General features: G+C 47.6%; 1 protein-coding gene across 1 annotated transcript in view; it reads left to right on the plus strand.

Moving 5' to 3' along the window:
* Window positions 1–415: 415 nt before the first annotated feature.
* The window catches only part of LOC124523372 (solute carrier family 41 member 3-like), a 68,742-nt gene continuing 48,415 nt past the window's right edge, over window positions 416–20,742 (plus strand). Inside the window, exon 1 of the mRNA XM_047095206.1 lies at window positions 416–676. Coding sequence (XP_046951162.1) covers window positions 416–676 — 261 coding nt within the window. The remainder of the gene's footprint in view (window positions 677–20,742) is intronic.

A 20,742-nucleotide genomic window follows, 5' to 3' on the forward strand; every position in this document is an offset into this window, starting at 1 on the left:
ATACTCCTACATTGCTCCAAGCCTTTGGTGAATTTCCAGAGTTCTGAAAAACTGGATTCTGACATTTTTTGCTAGGTATCTTGTTCTTCTCTGGAGGAAAGAATTTTCCTCCACCTATACCACCAGTTTTGCTGACTCGAATTCGTAAATATTGAGTGCTCTCTTCTGTGATATTTTATTTTTCTCAAACGTGCATATTAAATAAAAACTGTTTAAATTGGGGTTGCAGGAGACCGTGTGGAGCAGTCCCTGAGCGAGGGGCTATTAACTGGGTAGAATGATGCCAGCCTCTGTTGGACAGAAGGGCCTGAGGGCTTACAGGGTATCAGTCCTATCAGGGTCAGGAACTCCTCTGATCAGCCACTATTGCTTTGTGTCTCCCAGGTTAAGGCTGCAGAGGCTCAGCTCTGCTCACATGGATGGGACAGAGACCAGACAGAGGCCAGAGGAGCTGGCTCTGCCACACGCCTTCAGCCCTGGAAGACTCTCTGGAGCCTCAGAAGTGTGTCTGAGTGGACCTCCGAGTGTGTCTGAGAGGCACAGGGTGGTCTCTAAACCACTGGGGTCTGAGTTCAGCAGGGAGACTGCCTTGTCCATTGGCCTTCAGGTGATGGTGCCCTTCATGTTTGCAGGACTGGGACTGTCTGGGGCTGGTATGCTTTTGAACTATTTCCGGGTAAGAGGGAAATAAATGGGAATGGTGGTGTTGGGGGCACTGTTGAATGCCATACCTGAAGAATAGGCCTCTACACTTTGAATCCAGCTTAAGAGACAAGGGACAGGACGTCCTCTTCTTAAATACCATTTTTCTACAAATTGAGAAAGATTCTTGTAGTTACTGGTGACAGAGACTAAATTTAACCCAGGTTAAGCTTTAAGAAGACAATTTATTAGCTCATATAATTGAAATATGTAAGGGGTTAGATTTCAGGCATGGCATGATCCACGTGCTTAAATGATTAGCAGGATGCTGGCTTTTTCTCTGCCACTCATCTATGATTTATTTTCAGGTAGGATTCTGTACATAGAGGGGAAGATGGCCCTTGGCATTTAATTTCAACTTAATACATTTGTTCTTAGAAAAAAATAGAGACTTCTTTGTGAATGTCCACATCAGTCTCTAAAAATTGATCCTGATGTCAGGTGTGCACTCCTGTTCCAGTTCCTGTTCCCTGAGGGAGAACATTCTCTGGCTCACCTGACTACATTGTCATCACTCTTGGAGGGGAGGCAGGGTGCCTTGATTTGCAGCCCTACCGAAATGCCACAGAGTGAGGAACTGGGAGTTACCCATCAGACAAAAAAGTTACCAATGTACCCTGACTTTCTTGTTCTTCTACTGTCATTCCTTTCATCGGTATGGCCTTCAGAAGTCCTCCCTGGAAGGGCATAGTACCTAAGAATATTCTAAGTCATGACTGGCCACACTGTCATTCCTTTTATCATATCAGTGCGGTCTTCAGAAGTCCTTCCTGGAAAGGTATAGTCCCTAAGAATATTCTAAGTCATAACTGGCTAGATCTGTCCTATTAGTTAGCAGTCAGCGGAGATCAGAGGCTGTCTAGAGTAAGGCAGGCTGGGAGAAGCAGGGCTGATGTGTGTGACAGTTCCTGGCCTGTGCCTCACTCAGTGCTCCAGGGGCTCTGTGCCTGGTGACCTAGGCCCTGCCCCTCATGGATTTAAGTCCCAGTTCTACCACTTAGCAGTAAGGCTGGTGGTTTAAATTTTTAAAAAGTGTTTTTTAAGTTTATTTATTTTGAGAGCGAGAAATAGAAAGTGGGGGAGGGGCATAGAGAGAGAAAGAATCCCAAGCAGACTCCCTACTGTCAGCGCAGAGCCTGATATGGGGCTTGAACCCATGAACCATGAGATCATGACCTGAGCTGAAATAAAGAGTTGGATGCTTAACCGACTGAGCCACCTACCCCTAATTTTTTTTAATGTTTTTTTATTTTAGAGAGAGAGTGTGAGTAGGGGAGGGGCAGAGAGAGAGAGGGAGACACAGAATCTGAAGCAGGCTGCAGGCTCTGAGCTCTCAGCACAGAGCCCCATCATGGGGCTCAAACTTACGGACCACAAGATCATGCATGACCTGAGCTGAAGTTGGATGCTTAATAGACAGCCACCCAGGCGCCCCTAAATTCTTTTTACACTAACACTAAAATCAAGAGATTTCATGTAAAAGTCTGAATTTCTGTTTTGTCTTGAAACTTGGCAATTCTCGCATAATTGGCCCCACTTTCTCTCACTGCACAGTGGATGGTTGCAGCTGCCTCTAGGCAGCCATGTTCTCTGTTTTGCCACAGTCCCCACCATCCCACTGCATTCCACCACCTGCCTGGCCCTGCTCCAGTCTGGAGTTCTCAAAGACCCTTCCAGTACCCAGCTGTCTAATTCCTCATGACGTCACAGCACCAGTGACCACCAGCTCACTCCCAGAATCCACCTGGAACTTGCCCGGCCCCAGGATGGCTGTCTCTTAAACCAGAGCACCTATCCCAGTCTGATTCAGTCCCTGCCTGCATGTTTGGTCTCTCTGTGCCCTCCAGACCCCCAGCCCTCTCCTTTTTCCTGGTGACCTAGTCCACATCTTTCTTGACATGGTTAGTCAGCACTGCAGTAGCCTCTGGAGTACCTCAGTGTCCCAGCCTCCTCACCGCCCTACTTACTTCAGGTGCTGTTCCTTGCAGTCCATTCTCAATACCATTGATTTGCAAGATGCCTATTTTAGTGAATGTTCTGTCAGTATGGTGTCACTGGGGCATGTACCCCTATACAGACACACACACACACACACACACACCTCACACTTATATATTTATATATACATCCATATATATCAACCCCCTAAATGTACACACATTGGTTTAGAGTGTACACACACAGGTTTATAGATTATATAGGGAGAGGCAGTATAACAGTGAGCTGAATTGCTTGAGAGTCCAGACTCTGGAGCTAGTCTAACTGGGTTTGAGTCCCACTTTTGTCACTTACACAAGTTGCTCTTTGTCCCCCTGTTTTCTCTTCTGTAAATTAGAACTGAGCCCTGAAGTTTGTTACGAGGTCTGTGAAGTGGAGGTTACAGGGCCTGGCACTAGGCAGTGAAGGTTAACTGCTGTTAACTCCTGTTGTCATTGATATTCTGTCAATGCAACAATTCAAGAGGATAAAATTAGGCAGAAATACCCATTCTACAGTTTTTTTCATGTGTTTGTTGGATCCACATGAAGGTCGTGGCCTAACTGCCATCTCAGGGGGAACTCCATGATGCAGATCTGAATTTTATTTTTATTATTTTTATTTTCTTAAGTTTATTTTTTGAGAGAGCAAGCAGGGGAGGGACAAAGAGACCTGCATGTTTGCAGAGAGACAGAGAGAGAGAGAGAGAGAGAGAGAGAATCCCAAGCAGGCTCCACACCGTCAGCACAGAGCCCGATGCAGGGCTGAACCCATGAATCATGAGATCATGACCTGAGCCAAAATCAAGAGTCAGAAGCTTAACTAACTGAGCCACCCAGGTGCCTTGCAGATCTGAATTTTAAAACCTCTGTTGATTTCTCTACTGACTGTGGAATAAAATCCAAACTCCACAAACTGGCATCCAGACATCCTGAGCTCACCTTGGCTGTATCAATTAGGATGGTTTCAGCTACACATACCAGAAAAAACACCTGTAGTAGATTAAATAAGAAGGAAGTCTGTCATCTCCCAAAATGGAATTTCCAAGATGGGGTAATTCCAGGCTTGTAAAATACTACCATAACCGGCCCACAATGACTCCAAGGAACCAGGATCTTTCCAAGTTCCTGCCGAGTCAGCAGCCAAAGTTGGCTTTGCCTTATAGCCCCATCATATCCAGAGGGGGAAGAATGGGTCTTCTGCTCTGGTTCCTTCTTTTTTTTTACTGATTTTCAAAGTTTATTTATTTATTTTGAGGGAAAGAGAGAGTGGGCAGGGAGGGGAAGAGAGAAGAAGAAGAAGAGAGAGAGAGAGAGAGAGAGAGAATCCCAAGCAAGCTCCTCACTGTCAGTGCAGAGCCCAATGTGAGGCTCAATCCCACGAACTGTGATATCATGACCTGAGCTGAAACCAAGAGTCAGAAGCTTAACCAACTGAGCCACCAGTTACGCCTGGTTCCTCCTTCTTAAGCACAGGGAACATTTCCTGGGCATCCCCAACAAAACTCTTCAACTTCTCATTGGCAGATTTGGGCATGTCCTACTTCAAAACCAAAAATTGGCAAAGAGAATGGAATGGCCATGATTGGCTTGGCTTGATTGAGCTGAGAAGAGGAGAAGGTCCCCTGCCCTGTGGATGGGTTTCTGTGTACAGTTGGTTCTGTCGGGAAGGTGAAAACAGTCAGTGGTGCCACAATGGCTCAGCTGACTAAAGCCAGCACTACTGGACAGACCTCTGTCCGCTCTGTCCAGTGGTGCTGGCTTTAGTCAGCTGTGTGGTAACCCCCAGCCTCACTTAGACTGCCCTCTCCCTGTGCCTTCTTTCCCACTAACCCTGAGGGAAGAGGCCTCCCATATTCCTTCCACCCCGTTTCACATGGACAGCCTTACATGGAGCCTTTCTTGAGGTGCTAGCCTCACCAGCATGTCACCTTCTATAGATGTTGGGATATTTGCCATTTCTTTTTACCATGTGCAGGATCTGATGCTCTCCCTGGCTTGAATGTGAACTCCCTGAGAAAAGAGGCTGTGGTTCAGAATGTAAAAGGTTCACAAATATGCACAGGGACAAAGTCCCCAGTCTATACCAAGGCAGCCACTGGGCCCCAGTTGGTTTTGTTTTCTCCTAAAGATATTTTATGCACGTACAAACAAATATCTATATCTGTTCATCTGTCTCTGTATATTTTGCTCACTCTTTTTTTTTCAAGTTTTGGCATATACAAACTCGACTTTTGGTGTTTTCACCTCACAGTATAGCTATACTGTATATTCACTACACAATATATTCACCTTACAATATTCTTTATAGATACATTAAAAGTTTCCTTTTTTAGAAATGGTTGTTCAGTATTCCATTATACAAATATACCAGAATTTATTTAACCATTTCTTTTCTGATGTGTTTTTAAACTTAATTATTAGTTTGCTAGGGCTGCCATATCAAAGGACCATAGATCAGGCAGCTTAAACAACAGAGACTTATTTTCTCTCAGTTCTGGAAGCCAGAAATCTGAAATCAAGGTGTCCTCAGGGCTGGTTTCTTCCAAGGCCTCTCTGTGAGGCATGCAGATGGCCACCTTCTCTGTGTCTCTTTACATGGTTGTTCCTCTGTGCATGTCTGCGTTCAAATTTCCTTTTCTTGTAAGGACACCAGTCATATTGGGTTAAGGCCTATCCTTGTGACCTCATTTTAATTTAATACCACTTTAAAGGCCTTGTCTCCAAATACAGTCACATTCTGAGGTGCTGGGGGTTAAGACTGCAGTTTGGGGGAGGGGTGCATGATTCAGCTCATAACAACACCTTAAAATAGTCTTGCTAATGAAAGCTGCAGTGAATAATCTTTCTTTTTAAGTTTGTTTGTTTATTTAGAGAGAGAGCAGGGGAGGGGCAGCGAGGGAGACAGAGAACCCCAAGCAGCCTCTACGCTCAGCACAGAGCCTGACTTGGGGCTTGAACTCCTGAACCATGAGATCATGACCTGAGCCAAACTCAGGAGTCAGGATGACTACCTACTGAGCCCCCTACAGTTCCTTGCAGTGAATAATCTTGACGTTTGCTACATGCTGGAGTAAATGAGTAAGGTACATGTTGCAAGTAGAAGTGCTGGGTCAAAACATCATGCATTTGATAGATATATCACCAAATCGCCTACCCTTGGGGTGGGACCAATTATACTTCCTCCAGCACCATAGGGAGATGCCTGCTTGCCAGTACTCAGCAACGTAGTTTATTTTCAAACTCTTTGATCTTTAACAATCTGATAGATGGAAAATTGCATTTCCTTGTACACTGTATTAGCTTCTATTACTATGCAACATGTCATCCCCAAATTTAGCAGCTTAAAATGGTACTCACTGATTACCTCATGGCTGCCATGGGCCAAGAATCCAGGAGACCTAGGTTTTCTGCTTCCAGATTTCTCAGGAGGCTGCTGTCTAGACGTCAGCCACAGCTGTGGCATCATCCCAGGGCACTCATAGGCTGTGGGAGGGGTTCAGCTCCCAGCAGGTTGTTGGACTGAGGGCCTCAGTTCCTCTCTGGATGTTGCCCAGAGGCCACCTTCAGTTCTTTCCTCACTGGATGTCTCCAACATGGCAGCATCATCCAAGCATGCAGTCTGAGAAGGAAATAGAGTCCACTAGCAAGACAGAAACCACCTTTTGTAAATCTTATCACAGAAGCAACATCTTTCTTCTCTTGGCTGGAAGCAAGTCACTGAGTTCAGCCCACGTTTCAGGGGAAGGTATTACACCCAGTGTCAGTAGAGGAGGCAGGGATCCTTAGAGATCATTCTCCAGGGCTGCCTTCTGGGTCCCTGGTAGTGCAATTTGTATTTCTCACATTAGCAAGTGAAGTTGAATATCTTTGGATGTTTGCTTCTATTCTTTGCCTGTATTTTTATGGAGTGGTTATCCTTTTACTGGCACCTGAGGGCTTCTTATATATTAAGGGAATTGACCTTTTAATTGTGATATGGATTATAAATGTTTCTCATTTTTCTATTTGTTGACTTTGCTTTTGATGGTTTATGTTGTGCATATTTTTTTAATTTATTTTTGTTTGTGTATGTAATGAGATTAATACTCTTTCTTTTAAGGCTCTATGCCAGTGTTTTCCTTAGAAACAGAAGCTGCCTCTCATATAGTTCTCCAGCCCCCTGGGTGCCCACACAAGGCAGCATATATGACAGGGTTTTGGGAATGTGTACATAGGAAGAAGAAAGAACCCCATTCTTTGTGATGAATCTGATCTCTTTGTATTACATATAGCAGAAATTCAAATTGGTGGTCCACAGACATCATGCTGGTTTGCAGAGTGGTCAGGAACCATGGGCCCCATGGAGGTGGAGTGGGGGTAAAGAGGAGGAAGGGTCTGGCAGGGATGGTGTCTTAGCAAAGACACGGAGCCCTCTAGAAAGGCAGGAGGGCAAGGGGCTGACAGGAGGGGAGAAGCAAGGGCATGGAGAGTTATGTGAGGGAAGGGAGTGAAGCCTGGACTGAGTGCCACAGGGGATGAGGCCAGCCTTGATAAGGGATAGATTCCCATCGTTGGGCTGTGGGGATGGTCGAATATAGGGCATCCGGCCTTGGACTTGAGAAAAACAGCAGGTCATTAGTTATTACATATACTCCTAACCTGAGAGGGGGACAGCAGATGCTGTGAAGGGCCCTCAGAAAGGAGCACTTGGGAGCAGAGTGAGCCTGCATGAGCTTGGGGAACACTGTGTGCTATCAGTGGGGGAACCCCCCCCCGCCCCTGTTTCTGAAGAAGGGTGTGCCTGGCTCCTTTGCACGCCGGCAGCGAGGCAGAGAGAGCCTGCTCCTCAGGGATAGGAAGGGTTGTGGGAACAGAGCAGGGTGGAACTTGTGGTTAGGTTCCTCATAGCCTTCCTGCTTTCCCCCCATGTCACAGCACATTATACTGTCACAGCACATTATACTGTGGTCACTCATACCACATTGACCCCATGATGCCGTGACACCAACTTAAATCGTGGTCGTGACTGGGACTTCTAGGGAGCAGGTAAAGCACCCCCTCACCCCCCCCCAGCAAGTAAAGCAGCCTCTTGACCTGGAGAGAGAAGGCCCCCTGGTGAACTTATAAGGGTTCCCCATTGCAGCCAATAAAGGTAGTGGAGGGGTTTGTGTTGGGGTGCAGATAGCATGTATCCCCAGGAGCACAAATCCAGATTAAAATCAGTGCCAGGGGTGCATGGCTGGCTCAGTCAGTTAAGAGCGTCCAGCTCTTGATTTCAGCTCAGGTCATGATCCCAGAATGTGGGATCAAGCCCCATGTTGGGCTCTGTGCTAAGTGTGGAGCCTGCTTGGGCTCCCTCAGCCCTTTCTCCTCCTCTTCTCCTCCTCCTCTTCTTCTTCTTCTTCCTCCTCCTTCTCCTCCTCCTCCCCCTCTTCTCCTTCTCCTCTTCCTCCTTCTTCGTCTTCTCTCTCTCTCCCTCTCCCTCTCTATCTCTCTCTCTCTCAAAAAAAAAAAAAAAGAAAAGAAAAAACTCAATCAAAAAATACCACATTAATCAACCCCCAACCCCCACTGGGGCTTATTTTTCACCTTAGAGCTTAAATATGAGTTGTTTGAGGAGACCAGTGTGCCTCTCAATTCTTCTGGCTGCTCAGGGTCTGCAGAGGAGGTGGGAGTTTATTGAGTCCTTCCTGTAGAGGTAGCACTGTGTGTCCTCAGAAGCAAAATGAGGGCTGGCCACGACCTGTAATGTTGGAAAATAAGGAGGACAAGCAGTGTCCTGGTGAGGCCTTGTATTGTGGCCTTAGTGCATGTGGAGACATCTGTGACTTTGACCTATATTTTGGGTGTCTCTGAGGCAAGAGTGCCCTAGTTCCTTAGCGTAAAAGTTTTGGAATAGCTCCTAGGCAGTGGCCAAAGAGTTTGTAAAAAGTTGCAGATGGAACCATTTGCTGGCCAGAGCATCCAGTACTAAAATGGCAGCCTAAATTTGGCCACTTTTGCTGACTGTTGGGTGAGTTGTTTCCTTTATCAGGGACATAAACATTCCACTGAGCTCCATGATGTAGTATGGTGGTCATACCACCCATAAAGTATACAAAGTCCATTGCTGTTCACTAGGTTAATGTCAAGGGGACTGGGAGAGGGGTGACCTCCTCTGGTATGGTAGCATCTGGCAAGGGACTAAGGAAGGACAGAGGAGGCATCCTTCTGTAGTGGCATATGCCAGAGAGTCCAAGTTTGACTCTATCCTGTATTGAGTCCTCAGTAGCTATGCCTCCCAAGGCTCAGTGGGCTGCTGCGTATGGAGGGTCACAGGCCAGGGTCTGTGAGAGCCTCCCTTTCCAGGAGAGCCCAGTATGTAGCCAGCAGTTGCTGCTCAGTTGGTATAAAGTTAGGCAAGGAGGGTATTTTCTTGCACCCAAGGGCTTCTTGGGCAACATATATTCATTACAGGTATGTGGACCAGGACTCTAAGAAGCATAAGAGGAGGTTGCTAATGCTTTGCCAGTGAAGGAATTTTTGAGGGCACTGATAGCAATGCCTGTTGACTTTAATTTGGACAGATTCTAGAGCCTTTTGTTGGAGGTGTCTGTTTAAAACAGCCTCCTTTGCAAGTGACAGCATAAATGGACATAGGTCAAATGTGCAGAGGAGGACTGTGTTGCCTCCAGAATTCAAAAAGGACTACAAGGTGTTGGGCTTCTATGAACAGTTTATTAACAGTGTGGGTGCTGAGAGTCAATGGCTGTTTTCTGATAGTGTCAAGGATGGAGTTGCCCTCGGTTTACCAAAATAATTTTTAGGAATTTGCCAAGGTGTCTGGCTTTGCCCCACATGTGGAGTAATGGCCCATCCTCTCTTTGCGAGCTCCTGAGTGTTTTGCCTTTAGTGAATGTGTCACATGAGTCTCCCTGGAGGAGGACATCATAATGTAACATTATACCTGTGCTCCTTGAGAAAGGTGCATGCAGTTAAGATGTTGCCTGCAAGACCGTGCGTGGCAGAGCTGGTTGAGGTACCCCGTGAGTAACCTGGAAAGTCTATTGTGTCCGTTCAGAGTTGAAGGTCATCTGCGCCTAAGAGGGTGTGGAAATAGGCATTGAACAGAAAATATTAGCCCAATCTATAGTAGCAAAATCCTTACTGGTGCTGATCAGGGGGAGTCGGTAATTTCAGTTACATTGGATGTTGTGTATGGGGCCACAGTGGATGCCAGAGCATTAAAGATGCAGTCATTCACCCTGTGGCAGGTTCTTTCCAGGTTTAAGAGCAGGCCAAATTGGGCTTTTAAAAGGAGAAGCAGTGGGGGTAATCACCAAGTAGGTCTTGTATGATAAATTTCAAACCTTGAAGGCCCTGTGTTAGCTTCCATTGGGCTGTATTAACTATTTTATTTTTAGCTGGGTGGAGGGGGATGTTCCATGGGGTCCCATCTTGGCAGTTTAATTTATAATTCAGACTAGGTGCAGGAATGCCACAGAGTACTTGCCAGATACAGATTGCCCTGAGATGCCTCCTGCTGGGCTATGGCCAGTTGGCAATAGTTCTTGCCTTAGTGATGGGAGGAGATGGCATTACCCGGGAGAGACAGTGGGACATGGAACAGGCTAATAATGCACAAGCTGGCCAGCAGTTAGTGGCTCCATCCCAGGCAGCGCTGGCCATGTCAGGAGCTAGTCAGGCAGCAAAGAGCAGTTACAGTACAAGCTGACCAGGCATCTTCTGTCAGGGTTGGGCAGTCCTGTTTGTGATGCCAGCTGCTGCAATCACCCTCTCCTTACTCTGCTGGTGAGGGAGGGGTTCCAACCCTATCATATGGAGATGGCCAAACACATCACCCCAACACTGGACTGAGGAAATCACAGTTTATCGGTCACACAAACTCACATCCAGGGACACGCAGGGTTGCACTGGAAAGCAGAGTGAACCACGAGGGGCTGCAGGAGGCAGGCTTTGTAGTAGCAATAGCATGAGTTGCCCCAGTTCTCGTTGGAAGGTGTGATTGACTTGTTTGAATAATTCTGTGGGCCAGCAGGAACTAAAACCCCCTACTCAGGGATAAGTGGGAACTGTGCCTGGTCCCCTTGGTAAGGACGGTTGCTTGACTAGGGGACCTTGCCCACTGGAGAAGAGTGGGGAGGGGGAGATGCAGGTAGACCCTGTGAGGCCCTCCTGGTTTTACCACATGTCAAGGCAGCAGATCGTAACAATTTTAGGGCCTTACACCACTCAACCTACAGAAGGCTGATTGGGTTTCTTTTTTTCTTTGTTTCTATGATTCTGTATATTCATTTTTTCACTCAATGCAACACGTATGTGTCAGCAGTGGGGGAGAGAGGACCAGCACTATGCTGGACCCTGTGGAGGACACAAGAGCCAGGCTCCACTCTCACAGCATCACAGTCAAGCAAGGAGGGCAGCAGATGCATTAGTCAGTGTTAGCAGAAAGAGCTATGAGGCAAGAAGGCCAGCTGCATCTCAGCCTTGGAGAGGGAGGTCCCAGAATGCCTGAGTGACATGAAGGAGCTGCTTGGAGAAAGTGCGTGAAGACAGCCAGCCCTGGATAGGCATGAGTGCTCTGGTTCTGTGTTTTCACCTGTGGGTGGGTTCTGCCAGTGACATCAGAAGCGGGAAGTAAAGAAGAAGCCCTCCATTATTGATAATGTAATCAGCTTGATCTCTGAGACCTTAACAGGATGAGGAAGAATTCAGGCCTTTTAAGATTGACATTTTGGCTCAGAACCAGCCCAGGCTCCAGATGACCATGAAAGGAATAGGAGGCCATTTAGAAGGTGTGCTTCTGGGAAGACACCCAGTTCCCACTGAAGAATCAGAAATGAAATCCAGGAATGGTGATGTGCATTCCAAAGCTCTCTGCCCACCCTCTGCAGGCCTTCCTAATTGTCCTCCAAAGACACACTCCCAAAGAATCAAGGGGGTTGGAATAGATGGGTAGGTCATGCTGCAGGCCTCGGGATCCTGATTCTTTGGTCCAGGCTTGGGCTTGGGCTACACATTTCAGGAGCTCCCAGGTCATTCTGGTGGCAGAGTAGACTGAAAACCACTGATGCAGTCCCACCTCTCATGATTAGAGTTTAGAGGCCTGCACAGGGGCAGGGCCTTGTTCAGGGTCATCCAGGAAACAACCTAATGCTTGACCCAGATTCCATCTGCTGTTCAATGCAGCCCCAGAATCTAGTTCAAGGTCTTTGAGCTTTTCTCCTGTGCTAGCTATTTTTAAAATTACATTCTTGATCTTCTGGATTCTGACCCAGTAAACCATGTTGACATATTTTGTTCTCAAGTTGCATGGGAATGTAATCTTTCTCATGTAATGATATCTTTGTATTTATTTTTGGTGACAGTTTATGTTTTGATGGTTATAAAAGCAAGTAATCACAATAGAATGTTAGAACATTATAAAATAAAGGTCATTTTAAATTCTGCTTCTCAACGGTAGTCACTCTTAGCATCTTGATGACTATCCTTCTGAACTTCACTACTTGCATGTGTGTGTGTGTATCATGTGTGTGTGCATTTATCTTAATTTCTCATTTGGTTTTTTAAACAGAAATTAGAAATATTTTTTAATAATTAAGAACTTAATCAGAAATCTGTTTCTATATGGAATTATGTAAATTATTGTCTGTTTCCATATCTTCTGTACTGATGAGAATGGTTCAAGGCCCACTGTGTATGATTATACATTGTATTAGGATGTTTGACCACATTCAAAACTAAATCGCAGGAGTTGTTGAAGTCAAAAGAAAGCAATCGCTTGTTGGGGGTCCCTCCAGCTGAGTGCTGTGGGAGCCGTGTGGTCAGTGTCCAGAGAAACCAAGAACCCAAGCCACAGATGCTGGCAGCATCAGACAGGAGAAGGGTGGGGAGCAGAGAGCATGGAGGGTGGTGGAGGCAGTCTGCCCCCAGAGTTGGGATCTGAGGGTCTTCGTCCTGCCTCTGATACTGACTTGCGGTGTGGTCTTGGGTAAACCCTCTCAGGGCCTTTGTTTTCTCATTTGCAAAACTGTTTTACTTCCTGCTGGATATCCTAGAGATATTTTGAGAGTTTGGTGACTGAACATGAAATCAGTGTGAAAGGGCAGTGAGAGGCACAGATGGGTACAGGGAATGAAGATCTTTCAGTTCATTCATTTGTTCATTCCTTCATATGCAGGTCGTTGGGTGCTGTGTATGGTTGGTTGATCCTCATCTCTTGCTCCCATTCCTTGGGTTTCCTTCAGAGCACTTATCACAGGTCATAATTACATTTCCATTTTTATGATTATCTGCCATACTGGAAAGCTCTAAGTATGTGCTGTTCAGCTAACAGATGTACCACAACACTTAGACCAAGAGTCTGGCAAACATAAGGCCCTCAGTACTAATCTGTGGAGTAAGTGAATGAATACTTTCCCTTGCTCTGAAAGATTGTGGCCATGAATCAACCAGACTCCACCTCAAGAGAAGTGCACTTTGGGATGGGAGGGTTGATGTATGTGCATTTCATTATGTCATTAGGCATATGTGGACTTCCCTCAGAGGGGTTCAAAAAAGAGCGTTGGTAATTCTGGGGAAGATGTTAGGCTCTGGCCAGGACACAGGAATGGCCTCAGAGATGAGAAGGCACCTCAGTTGGCCATGAGGTTTGGCAAAAGTTTGGCCTGAGCAGCGAGTGGAACATGCAGAGGGAGTAGTGTGAACATAGGCACAGCCCATGTGAGGGTCCACAGGAAGCTCCTTTTAGGGCATGCGGTGTACGATCATGTACTAGACAGACAGAGGGCTCAAAAGGATGCTTTCCTCCCAAATTCTGAGAGACCTTGAATGTCTGCCCACAAAATTTGAACTCTCTCAGGTAACGAGTTGACAGCTATTGAGGATATTTGGGCAAGCAGGTGACTTGAAGACATAATATAAGATGTTAATGTGAAGAGCAGGTATTACTTTTGGTGGACAGAGGGTTAGGAGGTAGTTAAGGGCTATGGTGAAGGTGGTGTCCATGAACTGGAGAGGAGGGGAAAGACATGGGGACAGGCATATTTGATATGGGGTTGAGTTGGTTGGGGAACGGGCAGTTTGGGCTTCTGGCAGAACCATTTATTGAGGCAAGAGGCTTGGGGGAGGAGTTGGAAGGAACAAACGTGAAAGACTAATTGAGTTATACAGGGGTTACACAGAGCCTGAAAGCTCAGGGGAGGGGTCTGGACTAGAGAGAGGTTTGGAAATTGTTAGTTTCTCTGAGATGAGAAAAGTAAAGGGTGGGGATGAGGTTCCCCAGATGTCCCAATTATCTATTGCTATGCAACACACTGCATCCACATTTAGTGGCTTGTTTAAAGCTAGTCATTCAGTTTGATCATGAATCTACAGTTCGAATAGGGCTCTGTGAGAACGGATGTCTGCTCTGTGCAGCATCTGCTGCGGTGGCTTGCCAAACATCGTACCCAATCCAGGCTAGCTCACTCACATGACATGACAGTTGCTGCTGTCACCTGGATCCTCAGCTGGAACACTCATACGTGGCCTTTCTGTGTGACTACTTGGGCTTCCTCATAGCATGGTATCTGGGTTTCAAGTATGAGCATCTCAAGAGATGGGAAGAGGAGACTGTTTCTCAAGAACCAGACTGACACAGTGTCTCTTCCACTGTATTTTACTGGTCCAGCAGTCACAGGTTGAAGGGAGGAGACAGAAACTCCAACTCCCAATGGGAGAATGTCCAAGAAGTTTAGAGCTCATTATGTCTGGCTCCAAGGAAGGGCTTAAAAATATCTATTGAATGAATGAGCAAATGAATTGTTTGAGGACAGATGCAGAGAGAGGAATATTTGGGGCATGAGGAAAATAGTTGTTGGAGTAGTTTGGCTGGAGTTGGGAGGGAGGTGGATAGGCCTGGGGATGTCAGTAGGATCTAGATTGTGAACTCCAGGCTAAGGGGATGGGACCTGAGTGTGGGATAGACTATCCAACAGAGGGGAACCAAGAAGTTGCCCAAGAGGGCCCTGGTTTAGGAACAGGAGCAGAAGTTGAGGCTCAGATCAGGAGCCTGGTCCAGGTGAAGTCCCCCAGGGTCAGTAGGTGAGTGTGCTTCTGACCTTCAGCCTTGGGCTTCTTCTGGCGGTGACCTTGATCCCTGTTCCAGCCAACCCTCATGCCTGACATTCCTTCCCTGCTACCTGTGGAATGCCCAGTGCACACCCAACAGTAGACTTGCTGGCAGTCAAAGGTGATATCCAAGCCTACTCTATGGAAGGCGGCAGTAAGCTGGGTATCGGGGCTGGTCTAACCTTTGTTATGGATGAGAGTGGAGTCTCTACAGAAGCATCTTTTAAAAAAAATTTTTTTATGTTTATTTTATGTTTGAAAGAGACACTGAGCATAGGTGGGGGAGGGGCAGAGAGAGAGGTAAACACAGAATCCGAAGCAGGCTCCAGGCTCCGAGCTGTCAGCACAGCCCAATGCATGTCCCAAACTCAGACCACGAAATCATGACCTGAGCCGAAGTCAGACACTTAACCGACTTGAGACACCCAGGTGCCCCTATGTTTATTTTTGAGAGAGAGGCAGAGCATGAGCAGGGAAGGGGCAGATAGAGAGGGAGTCACAGAATCAGAAGCAGGCTCCAGGCTCTGAGCTGTCAACACAGAGCCCAACCCCAGGCCTGAATTCACAGACCTGAACTCACAGACCTGATCGTGACCTGATCAGATCATGACCTGAGCCAAAGACACTGAACCGACTGAGCTACCCAGGTGCCCCCTGGAAGTGTGCTTATTAGTTTTCTGGGCCCTTGGGAGTAAAGAGGGCTGCATTTCCTCTGTGAACATAGCTTCTTCATATGGTCAAGAGCCCTTGGATTCTGAAGTCAAGATGATCACAGGATGTGGCTTTCTTGGGTACCTGCAGCCCTCTCAACCTTGATGCATGAAACTCCTCAGGGGGCTGTAAGCGTGGGTCCTTTAGGCTGATGTTTCTCCAGGCCCTTGTCTGCCAAGAGTAGAAGCAACTGGTGGGGCGCCTGGGTGGCTCAGTCGGTTAAGCGTCCGACTTCAGCCAGGTCACGATCTCGCGGTCCGTGAGTTCGAGCCCCGCGTCAGGCTCTGTGCTGACAGCTCGGAGCCTGGAGCCTGCTTCGGATTCTGTGTCTCCCTCTCTCTCTGCCTCTCCCCCACTTGCACTCTGTCTCTCTCTCAAAAGTAAATAAACATTAAAAAAAATTGTTTTAAAAAAGAGTAGAAGCAACTGGGGAATGTGTGCAGAGGTGGTCAGGATTTTTTGTGTCCCTCACCAAGGTCAGGCCTCATGTGGTTCTGTCTCCCTGGGTCTAGCCCAAGCCAGTGTAGGCTGGAAGGCTGGATGCTATCAAGGTCACTGTGAGAGACTGATAGCTGAGGGACGTCTGGATGAAAGAGCAGCTACTCTCTGAGGAGAACCTGATCTGCAGGTGGTGGAGAGACAGCAGGAGTTCACCAAGGCCCCACATGAGGCTCTGAGTCACACTGGCCTTTGTTCCTTGCTTGCTCTGGCCCTTGGCTGAGGGGCATTCGGGGATCCTGCCAGCGGGTCAGGGCACTGGCAGTGTTCCCTATGTGCACATCTTTGGAAGCATATCCTGGTGCAGGAGGACGACAGAGGACACAAGTGGACGTCTTGCTCCTGTAAACGTGGTTGGCAGCCTGATCATGGTGGTCACCCAGCTGAACCTGCAGTTTTGCTTCCAGGACAAGAAGTTGTAAGACTTCAGCTGTGTACTCACCCGGTCCCCTCATGGGGTCTTCCCTGAGACAGTTTTCTCTATCATGTGCCAGATCATGGTGCCCATTCTGCTCTCAGGCTTGGGCATGTTGACAGCCGGCCTGGTGATGAACACTATCCAAGTGCGTACTGGGCATTTGGGGGCCTGGGGGGAGGGGGGTGGGAAACCAGGCTCCCTAGGCATCACAGATATGATAGGCCAGGGGACACCAGAGGCCCTGAGTCGGGGTGCAGCCCAGGATTCCCAGGCTCAGTGGTGCCAGCAGGAGGATCCTCCGGGGGGCCTCGGGTCTGAAATTCAAAGAAGCTTCTGACGACCCTCTCCAAGGTTGGCCCACACAAACCATGTTAGCCTGGGGAGCTCAAACCATTTTCCTTTCAGATTCATCAGGCAGGGCCTGGAGGGGTTCAAATCCTCTGCCATTCACTTACTACTTGAGGGAATTCATTAGCTTTCCCCGTATCAGTCTCCTCATCTACAGATGGGGCTAATGAATGCACCGACCTCACTGGGTTGTGAGGGTGAGACACCCAGTGTGTTTCGTGTTGTGACTCCAAGGGTGATGGGCACTGTTCCCTCCAGTCCCCACAATCTCTGTGGGGCTCTTCAGTGAGGGGACAAGGTCCAGATCCCGGGCTGGGGTCCAGACGAGTGTGGGGATGTGGTAGTCTCTGTTGATTAGAAGCATTGTAGGGAGGCCCTTAAACGAGCACACACTCTGGCATTCACTTCTCCTGGTCTCTTTATGCCCTGTGGTTGGTTCACGTAATGCTGTTTGAATCATTGAGGGTTTGCTCTGTCTACCTAAACATTTTTATAGAGTTAGTGTGTGATAGAAAAATTAGAAAATATGCACAAGTGAAGAAGGAAGGGTGCCCATAATCTCTGATCAACATCGTGGTGCGTGTCTATCAAGAATGTGTAAACATAAATATATGGGATCTTGCTATGTAATGTGCTTTTATTATATTTTTTTGAGAGAGGGTGTGTGTGCATGTGTGTACGTGAGTGAGGGAAGGAGGGGCAGAGACAGGGAGAGAGAATCCCAAGGAGGCTCTTTGCTGTGAGCACAGCACCAAATGTGTGGCTCAATCCCATGACTCTGGATCATGACCTAAGCCAAAATCAAGAGTCAGATGCTCAACCGACTGAGCCACCCAGGTGCCCCTGTAATGTGCTTTTTAATCAGTGAAATTAAATTTAACTTTAGTTTTGCAGCCCATGGGAACATTGCAGCTAGTGCAGTGCCTTCCTCAGTTCCACAAAGCATCTCCTTCCTGATGACAGCTCAGCATTCTTTGTGCGTCTGTGTGTGAGTTGAAGAGAGATTATCAACACCCACCCTGTTCCCTGGTCTCTGAATGAGACTCTTGATGGCTCTGCCTTCAGACTTCAGTGGATGGGACACTCACCCCTCCTGGGGCTAGGACAGCCCTTTGTGTACTGGCCAACTTGCTGTTAGAAAGCATTCATTTGGGCTTGCAACCTAGATCCCCGTCTCTCCCACCTCAGAGCTTCACCCCTTGGGGTGCTCTACTAGTCTCCCACCCCCTTCCTAAGACCCTTCTCCAGAGAAAAACTCTGCCCTGTGTCTCTGTTATGACCTTCCATGACCACTTCATAGAACATGGTTTTAAGCCCCTACACCACAGTGCATGTCCCTCAGTTGCTGCAGCCTGAGAGGTTATTTATCAGTCAGTTGGGGGATCTCAGCAGAGTCTGGAAGATTGGATGGGATGTCAGGGAAAGAAGGGCTCGGGATTGTACCCGACCATCAGTAGGGGTGACACAGGAGGCCAGTCCAGGAGGAAGTCCAACTGGCGGGCCGTTTCCTGACCTCTGTGTTAAGTCTCCATCTGGGGGTCTAGCATGCAGAAAAGGGGATGTCTTGGGAAACAGGCCCAGAGCATACCTGGGCAAATTTGTCTGCAAATCCAGGACTTGAGCCATCCAGCTTTGGGAGGCCCAGCATTTGGGAGGAACAGAAAACAGCCCTGGAAGACACAGCTCATTCTTTCTCTCCAGTTTGCAAATGTGCAGTGACTCCCAGGTGTGGTAGGGTTCAAGGGCACTCAGGTTTTCGTGGCTCCTGCATGTGCACCACCACCTCCCTGGTCACCCCCCCTCAGTGGTTCAGGATGTGACCTTGTCAACACTGTTCCAGGGGGAAATTACATAACATAGGAGGGTGGCCTGGCTCCCACTGTACCTAGGCTGCCACATTCTGGGGCCTCATAGCCCCATGAGCCTGCAGCAGGGATAACCTCCTGGCAGGGGCACCTCGTGGCTGTCTCTGGCATAGTGGCCCGAAGAGTACTGGCTGGGTGCTAGCTTTACCTACTGTAGATTTGGGGTCAGGAGTCTCTCTGTTTATGGTGTTTGGGGTCAGTCTATAGTTGGGTCCAGGGATTGGGGCCCAGTAAGGGGCCAGAGTATCAGTTCAGTTTTTTTTTTTTATCAAAAAATTATTTTTCAGATACACAAGTAACGTATATATAAAAGTTTCTCTCTATTTTTTTAATGTTTATTTTTGAGTGTGTGGTGAGGGGGGAGGGGATGGGCACAGAGAGAGAAGGCAAAAAAGGATCCCAAGCAGGCTCCAAGCTGGTGTCAGTGAGCCCAATGCAGGGCTTGAAGTCATGACCCGTGAGATCATGGCCTGAGCCACAGTTGGATGCTGAACCAACCATGCCACCCAGGAGCCCATGTTTCTCTTTTTTATAAAATAAGTATCACAGCCTTCAATCTCATCCCTGGAGGAAGCTTCTATTATCAGGTCATGTGTATCCTTTCAGGCCTTCTTGGGGGCTTATGTAGACCCGTGGGCACCAGAAACAGTGACAGCGGTTGTAATTGTTAGAGTGTATGTAGTCTTTCTTCACTGAGTCAGAGATGAATCAGACAGGGTGTCTGCTTTTGAGCAGTTAGTAGCTGAGCACAGAGTAGGATAGATGAATTCATTCATTCATCTGGTTCCTCATTTATTCATTCAGCATATTTTGTTGAATTCTGTGTTAGCTGCTCTCAGGCCCCAGGAGTGCAATGGTGAGCAGAAACAGACCTGTCTCTGCCTCCCTGGCTTTTGTAGTTTAAGTGGTAAGGCAGGTGATTCATCCCACGAGCCAGTGTTAAGGGAGTGGAGCAGTGAACAGACATTTGCCTGTGAAGAAAGAGGGAACAGTTCATTCTTCCTAGAGGAGTCAAAGAATCTGCAGTTAGTAGGACAGTTGGAGTTGGACCTTGAAGGATAATATAATAGTTTCTGGGATGATGTGAGAGAGAGCAGACAGTCCAAGCGAAGGGATCAGTGTGTGCAGAGATACAGACAAATGAGTGGGCATTGCAAGGAGTGAGGAACAGCAATTGGCCATGGTCATGGGGGTGGGGTGCAGGAACAGCCCGTGAGAAGGGCTGTCTGCTCTGCTCGAGTACAGAGGGGTTGTTGATTTTTGTCCTCATTATTTGTTTTAAAATAAATGTGTATTTTATTGAAGTATATCATGGATGTGTTGAAAATTGTACAAGTCTTATGTGTACAGTTTGATGAACCATCTCAGGATAAATGCACCTGTGTAACCCCCATCCAGGTCAAGAACATTCTCAGCCCCCAGCGGGCTCCTCCATCCTCTGCCCCACCTAAACCAGTCTTCTGCCTTCTAATACTGTGCATTAGTTTTGGATGTTTTTGAAGCATGATACTACCAGAGACATTCCTGTCTATTTCTTGTATGTTTTGAGGGGACAGATCTATTGGGTGTATGCCCAGGATCAGAACTGGTCAAAGGGCTGAGTGACAGGGTCATAACTATAACAGAACTGAACTGTGGCAGCAGGGTGAAGGCCACAGGGAAGAGCTGGGAAGCTGTGGCTGTGATTCAGAGCCCCGCGAGTGCAAGAACCATTACTAACTCTGACTGATTTTGATCTCCCCAGTGCCCCTCATAAGATTTATTTGAAGCATTGCCAGAGAGGGCAGTGGTGGTGGAAATTAAGACAGTTACCATGACTTGGATGCCAGGCTGTCAGGGAACACAAGGGGTTACTTAAGTCCCTGCTGGAAGAGCAAGAATGCCTGTAGCCACAGTGGGCAGGGCAAAGGGTCTGGGCAAGGAGGGTCAAGTCTGGAATCCTGATTTTGAAGGGCCCATGGGATGTCAGGATTCAGTCAGCAGTTGGGTAGGCAGCTGTGGTGCTCAGAAGACAGATCTGAGCCAGAGATGTCAAGCATCGCCAGCACAGAGCACAATGTCTTCGTCAGAAAACCCTAACTCCAAGTGACTAGAGTCATTTAGGACTCCTATAAAGAAGGCTACAGATCAG

Source organism: Lynx rufus, unplaced genomic scaffold (assembly GCF_022079265.1).
Source record: "Lynx rufus isolate CCGP_SWC_20201006 ecotype Redwood Valley unplaced genomic scaffold, mLynRuf1.p SCAF_4, whole genome shotgun sequence".
Lineage (NCBI taxonomy): Eukaryota > Metazoa > Chordata > Mammalia > Carnivora > Felidae > Lynx > Lynx rufus.